We start from the raw sequence: 7137 nt of genomic DNA, 5'->3' as shown, positions 1-7137 counted from the left end.
AGGATTGAAATTTGTTTGATAAGAGTCAGTATGATATTGTTGTTAAATGGTCGGTTGATTTAATTAAGGAAGCTTCTAAATGTCCTAAAGCCCAAGTATATTCAGTTAGAAGTAATCCTGGAAGATCCTGGCTGGAAGGTAACATATGGAACAGAACTGCCACGCCTGACCCTTAAAAGGGTAAATTCAGTGTTGATACTTCTTCATTGGTTGTGATTACCCTTGATCAGCCATATAAGTTCAAACTCCCGCCAGAAATTGAAGAAGTTTGTGTCAAAACTTGGGATTTTGTCCTTGTTGGTCATTTTATGGGCAATACTAAGATCCCATTCAATGTTGTTAAAAATACTCTTTTGGAACTATGGGAGAAAGCTGGTCTTGAGAAGGTCACTGTTAATGATTTTGGGTTTTACTTTCTATCCTTCCGCAATGGCAGTGAGTTGCAGGGAATCATTAATGCTGAGTATACATTTATCAAAAGTCAGAGATTCAAGATATATAAGTGGTGTGAAAAGCTCAACACAAATTGTAAACCTCATGAGTTGGAGAAAATCTGGGTCAAACTCAAAAATATTTCTCCACACATTTGCAATCCTACAGGTCTTGCATATATTGCAGGAATGCTTGGGAAGCCTCTTATGTTTGACCCAGCAATGGAAGGATATGAACGAGCATCCATTGCCAGAGTGAGTGTTGAAATTCATCCAAGCAGCCACCTTCCCATGAAGCTTGAACTACAAGATAGGTTGGGTTCCTCTTATACCATTGGTGTGCAATACGAATGGAGGCTGAATCGCTGTATTAGGTGCAACACTTTTACCCACTCTATTAAGAATTGTCCTGTCAATAATACTTGTTCTCCAAACACTAGTAATCCTCCCAATTCCAGTGTTCCCACCCCAGTAGTTGGTCTAAACAATAGAAACGTTGTTGCTGACCCTAAGCCTCTTGCTCATCAGTCTGGGCAATGTGATAATACGAGTTGGTTTCTAAAATCTGGAAAGTTTGTTTGTCTTGATGTCAAGGCAATGAGTAATTTTAGGAAAAAAGGATCAGGGACATACAAATGGATTGAGAAGCAGAAAAAGATTGTCAAACGGTTATGGCGAGTAATAGAGTTAAGGGTATTAATGGTGATACTGCTTTTCAGGATAAGAGTATGCTGGCTTTTTCCCCAAGTTACCATGGGAAGTGTAATGAGAGCTTGGAAGCTAACAATATGATGGCTAGCAATCTATCTGATGAAAAGGTTTGCAATTTATCTCTCCTACAGGAGGTTAAGAAAAGTCATGGGTTAATAATGAAAAAGAAGAGAAAGTTGAAATAGGTCTGGGTGCAGAAACGAGTTGGATTGCTGGATCAGAATCAGAATCTTGGTGTTAGACAGGAAATTGAACAATATGTAATGTTATTCGCTCAGGGTCAGGACTGTGTCAACTCAGGTCAAGACTATGTCATCCCTAACAAGGACTGTGTCATTCCAGGTCAGGACCTTGTCATCTCAGGTCAGGACTATGTAATCCCAGGTCAGGACAATGTCATTGCTGGTCAGGACCGAGTCATCCCAGGTCTGGACAATGTCATCTCTGATCAGGACCTTGTCATCCCAGGTCGGGACCGTATCATTGCTGATCAAGACTGTGTCAATCCAGGTATGGACAATGTCATCTCTGATCAGGACCTTGTCATCTCAGGTTAGGACTGTGTTCTTGATCAAGACCGTGGGAATTCTTGCTCAACCACCCCTTACATCCATGATCATGATATTTTTCCAAAGAATTATAATAATACTATGCAGAATGGTGAGCTTTTAGTGAAAGGTCATAAATCCCCCAATCAGGGTGATAGGGATAAGGATCTGATTCCTAATCTCAGTCATGAAAAAGAACATTCTTGCTCCAATCAAAAGTCTCTTAGTTCCTGCAGCACTATTCTCCTCACAAGTAAATTGGACCGTAGACTTCTTAGCCCTGACATTGGTCCTAGACCTAACTTCTTGGGTACTGAGTTTGATTTTACAATGAGAGATGGTTTGTGTCAACTTATTCCAGGAACTCACATTGATTCCAATCTTAAATACGGTAATCAAAACCCTAATACAATTCTAAGTCATGGCTGCGGTCAGGATATTCAAAGGTTCGAGGAATGTGCTGATCGTCGGCTTAGAGTGCTTGGTTGGGTTGGAAATAATATTGGGGGTATCAGAGTGTACATTCTGGTGATGATAAAAAAATCTGTAGAGTTGGGCTTCAACATGTGCTGGGTAATAATAAAACTACTGATGAAGGTCATGTTGTATACTCTAATTTAGCAAGGCTTGAGTCGGGTCGGTATAAAACGTTAATATCTGGGTTGGTTGTATCCGTTGCAAGTCTGGTCGGGCTTTCAGTTCCAACAGAGTTTGATTATGCAGGGTCTGAGGAAGGGTTATCCTTGGCAAAATAGTCTGCGATGGTTGTTCCTAGTTTTGCAACCCTTGTGGTTGGGTTGGCTGGTCTTTCTTGTTCAGTTGTTGCAGGATTTAATGGGTCTGATGGTTATGATAAGTTTGGTGGGTCTGTTGGGTCATCATTAGCTAATTCTGGGTTGGTGACTTCTGAGGCTGCTTTGGTCGGTTGGGAAAATTCAGGTACAGCAGGTTTGGGTGATATTGGTTCTGGATTAGTAGGGATCTATGACACTGATATTGAAGGTAAACAGAGTTAAATTATATTGATTGATAATTGTAAGCACAATAATGTTGAGTTACTAGTTCCTAACGAGAATGATTCAATGCCCATTTACTGCCCCAATCTTGAAGCTAATCAATCGATGACAATTGAGGACAGCCAAGATAGTGATGCTTATAGGTTTTCAGAAAATGATAGCAGCGTTGGAAGGGATTATGAAATGGCTAGGCAACTTGTTAACCATGATGACAATGAAATTCATGAATCTAACTTGCATATCACTTTATGAATATTATGACATGGAATATACGGGACATTAACGATCCCATCAAAAGCAAGGAAATTCGTAAAATTATTGATGATCAGAAGCTTACTATCTTGGGAATTCTTGAAACCAAGGTGAAGGATCGCAATGTTGATAGAATCAAATGTCTTTGTATGGACAGTAAATGGGGCTTGTTACATAACTCTAATAATAGAACCGATAGTATTTGGGTTGCTTGGAATGTTGAAGTGGTTGATGTCAAAATGCTCTATACTTCTAATTAGGTTATTATGGTTGAAGCTAAAAGCAAGATTGATGATAATTCTTTTCGGTTAGCTATTGTCTACGGTATTAATTCGATCACAGACAGAAGTCTATTATGGAGATGTCTAAAAGATAGAATTGATGATAAAGACCCATGGGCAGTTTTGGGGGATTTTAATGTTACTATGGCTGAAAATGAGAGAAGTCCGGATTCTGATTTCATTCATGACATGATTGATTTTAATGATTGCATTCGTGACATTGGTTGTGTTGAGCCAACCAATTCTGGCAACTTCTTCACTTGGTCCTCGATGAGAGGTGATGAGCATATCAGAAGGAGCAGAATCGATAGGGGTCTTATCAATGCGAGTTGGGCTGTCAAATACCCGATGAGTCATATCCATGTCCTTAACCCGGGAATCTCTGACCATTGTCCGATCAAGCTTTTTTGGGAGAAGGATAAGAAGATGAGACACACGTTCAAGTTCTTCAATTTTTGGATGGATAAAAGCAACTTCAAAAGCATCCTTAATGAGGTTTGGAGTACGCAGGTTGATGGTTCCAATATGTTCATGGTTTCTGAAAATTTAAGGCTCCTTAAGAATCAGCTTGTTAAGTTTGATCGCAGAAAATTTAGCAACATTTCTAAGAGGGTAATGGCTGCTAGAGAGGTTCTTGATGAGGTTCTTTGGAAATGATGCTGATGACAATCTTTGAGAGGAAGAAAAGTCTGTCCTTAATTCTTTCAGAAAGCTCAGCTTAATGGAGGAAAGCTTCGGTAAACAAAAATCGAGACATAATTGGATTTCTCTCTGGGATAAGAACACGACCTTCTTTTATCGGAAATGCTCTTCTAGGAACCTTAGAAACAATGTCCATAGGCTCAAAAAGACAATGCAGATTTTGTGCAAGGCCAGGATCAGATTCAGGATTTGGCTGTCCAATATTATCAGGGTCTTATGGGTACTAAGGCTGGGCAGCAGTATAGTCATCTTAATACGCTCTATCAGATTGTTGACAAGAGGATTTCTGTTGATGATAGTCGTGATCTTATTAGGGTTGTCTCGAGAGAGGAGGTTTGGAAGGCCCTGACTAATATTAATGGTAACAAAAGTCCCGGTCCAGATGGGTTTAACGCGGAGTTTTTCAAAGTAAATTGGGACATTGTTGGTCATGACATTACAGAGGGGGTTTTAGAGTTTTTTAGGAATCGTAAAATGCTAAAGAAATGGAATCTAACTATTTTGAACCTCATTCCCAAAAGTTTCGTGCCTGAAAAAATACAAGACTTCCGACCAATTTCATGTTGTAACGTTGTTTATAAAATCATTTCAAAAATACTTGCAAAACGGTTTCAAAAAGTGATTTCTAGCATTGTTAGTCTAGGTCAATATGCATTTATACCCGGTAGGTCTATCGCATAACATTCTCTTAATGCAGAACATTCTTAAAGGTTATGGGAAAAAGAGGATCTCGCCTCAGGGTGCGTTTAAAATTGACATTCGCAAAGCTTTTGATTTCGTCAAGTGGGAAACTATCAATGATTTTCTTGTCGTCTTGGGCTTCCCTAGAATCTTCATTGAATGAATTATGCAGTGCGTTTCTACCTCCCGTTTCGTTGTGTGTGTCAATGGAGCGCACGTTGGCTACTTCAAAGGCGAAAGTGGCGTGAGACAGGGTGACCCTCTCTCTTCTTTTATCTTTGTGTTGATCATGGAGTTCTTTGAGAGTGTCTTAACGACATTCTGAAAGAACCGTCATTACACTTTCCACCCTTTCTACGAGGAGGAGAAGATTACTCACCTTTGTTTTGCTGACGACTACACGTGCCGATGTTGATACCGTTAAAACTATAAAAGATGCTATTAACTTCTTTTATGATGTTACATGTTTATTGATTAATGAGGAAAAAAGTGCAGCGTTCTATGGCGGTGTTAATGACGAAATAAAGGCAAGGATACAAGACATCATGGGCATCTCTGAAGGGTCGTTTTCGGTCCGTTACTTGGGGATTCTACTTACGGTAAGGCAGATTCATGTAGTACATTGCAGGCCACTTATTGAGAAGGTCAAAAACGTGATTATGGGTTGGGCTACCAAGAAGTTATCTTATGCGGGAAGAATTGAATTGGTGGGCAGCGTGGTAATGGGGCTTATCGGGTATTGGTCTCAACAAATTGTTCTTCCTAAGAAGGTGATGCAGGAGCTTGATACATTATTACGGGACTTCATTTGGGGCACTCATGGCCGTGGGGGAAAAAAGTCAAGTGGACTGATGTGTGTAAACCTAAGGATGAAGGAGGTGTGGGTTTGAAGAATTGTGTCGAATGGAATCATGCCGTTACTTACAAGCATTTATGGGCCTTATAATCTAAGCAGGATTCCTTATGGGTCAAATGGGTGCACTCCCGGTTTATGAAACGTGAAATGAACATATGAACGTGCAAAATTACCGACGACAAGGCTTGGTCATTAAAGAAGATATTGAAGCTCAAAAACAGCATTGGTTCGATATTTGACATCCGAATTGGTGATGGGTGTGGCACTCTGTTTTGGCACGACCCATGGTTCGAAAAAAAACCATTGATTAATAGAGATGAATTCCGAGGCCTAAGGATCCGGACGGATTGTGCGGCTGCCACGCTCCATAACATTCATAGCGGGCTTTGGGTTTCGGTTATTACTAGAGTCTTGGAAGGCAAAAAAGCTATTGATCATTTGAACGGTCTCAATATTTGTAATATGGCTGATGTGCACTTGTGGAAAGCGGAAGAAAATGGGAAAATTAAGTCAAGTGCGATTTGGAACGTTATTCGGAAAAAAGGTCAAATTGTAAGTTGGGCTTCACTTGTGTGGTCCTCGAAAATCATTCTGAGACACCGGTTTATTCTTTGGTTGGCTTTCCGTGGTAGACTTAGTACCCGTGATCGTATTCTTGCTTATATGGATATTTTGGAAGCCAATTGTGTTCTCTGTAGTGGGTTTGCGGAGTCCATTGATCATCTTTTGGGTGGCTATTTTTTTGCTAAATCTATTTGGAATATTTTCACTTTAGCCATGGGAATTGTGAGCTTGCCGGGGTCCAGGGAGGATATAAAAGTTGCTGTCCAAGTCTTATCTAAAGGTAGTAAATTTTATGCTAACGTCTTTAAGTGTGGGTTTGCTGTCATTGTTTATCATTTGTTGGCTAAGAGAAATACTAAAGTCTTTGGTAGAGTTCGTCGAAACGGTTACCATGTGTGGAGCGACATTGTATTTGATTGTGGTGCGCTAATTAGAACGTGGAAACGAGTTCCTAAATGCGAGCGTAAATGGGTCCTTTGTCACGAATGGAAAGTCAATTATGATGAAGTCACATCTTTTAAATGTTTTAAGGCTAGATAGTTCTTTATGTTTTGTTTGTAAGTCATGTATGTTGCTTTGTTAGAATTGTTTGATTCTTGAACTTTATTCCAACTTTCTAGGTTTGTTAGAAAGTTAGAGGAAACTATGTCCGTTTTCTTTCCCGTTTTGAGATTTTAATAAAATTACATTAAGTCGTTTTCCAAAAAAAAAATATAACTTTAATTTCTTTTATACATATTTTTTCCTAATTTGATCAAGACAATTAAATTATGTAAATAAACTATAATACTTTCTCTTATCTATTAAATATTAAAATATAATTTTATTTTTATTTAAATAATAATAATTTTATATTATATAATATCTTGTAAATTTATCAAACTAAATTATTTCAACAAACACTTAGTGTTTTTTTTTATAAATTAATCATAATTAAACATTAATTTATCATTAATTTTATTAATCAAATCACTTAATTTATTAAGAAAAATATTAAAAAATTTCTTTTTATTAAAAAATTATCATTATTTATTTATTTTATCAAAAAGAACATGTTTCATAAAATCACCAAAATAAATATTTTTTAAATAAATC

At 38.2% G+C, this 7137-nt stretch overlaps 2 protein-coding genes across 2 annotated transcripts; both read left to right on the top strand.

Moving 5' to 3' along the window:
- The first annotated feature begins 2963 nt into the window (after nucleotides 1–2963).
- On the top strand, nucleotides 2964–5512 carry LOC124941633. The gene is made up of 6 exons (XM_047481978.1): nucleotides 2964–3164; nucleotides 3219–3881; nucleotides 4080–4388; nucleotides 4639–4724; nucleotides 4795–4866; nucleotides 4951–5512. The coding sequence occupies exons 1-6, from the start codon at nucleotides 2964–2966 to the stop codon at nucleotides 5510–5512; spliced, it is 1893 nt and encodes a 630-aa protein (XP_047337934.1).
- A 428-nt stretch (nucleotides 5513–5940) lies between these two features.
- LOC124941632 lies at nucleotides 5941–6582 on the top strand. The gene has a single exon (XM_047481977.1). It carries the CDS (start codon nucleotides 5941–5943, stop codon nucleotides 6580–6582), a length of 642 nt encoding a protein of 213 aa, XP_047337933.1.
- The last annotated feature ends 555 nt before the right edge of the window (nucleotides 6583–7137 follow it).

Source organism: Impatiens glandulifera, chromosome 6 (genome assembly GCF_907164915.1).
Source record: "Impatiens glandulifera chromosome 6, dImpGla2.1, whole genome shotgun sequence".
In the NCBI taxonomy this organism is placed as follows: domain Eukaryota; kingdom Viridiplantae; phylum Streptophyta; class Magnoliopsida; order Ericales; family Balsaminaceae; genus Impatiens; species Impatiens glandulifera.
Note: the sequence above shows the minus strand (reverse complement) of the source record. Positions and strands in the feature narration are given on the sequence as shown.

What these genes read in the sequence shown, in the direction of transcription:
- LOC124941633 (XM_047481978.1), top strand. Translation starts at nt 2,964, where the DNA reads ATGACATGGAATATACGGGACATTAACGATCCCATCAAAAGCAAGGAA. An exon ending in CTAGAGAGGTTCTTGATGAG is followed by an intron (nt 3,882 to 4,079) that starts GTTCTTTGGAAA and finishes CAATGTCCATAG; the next exon opens with GCTCAAAAAGACAATGCAGA. An exon ending in AAAGCTTTTGATTTCGTCAA is followed by an intron (nt 4,725 to 4,794) that starts GTGGGAAACTAT and finishes TGAATTATGCAG; the next exon opens with TGCGTTTCTACCTCCCGTTT.
- LOC124941632 (XM_047481977.1), top strand. Translation starts at nt 5,941, where the DNA reads ATGGCTGATGTGCACTTGTGGAAAGCGGAAGAAAATGGGAAAATTAAG.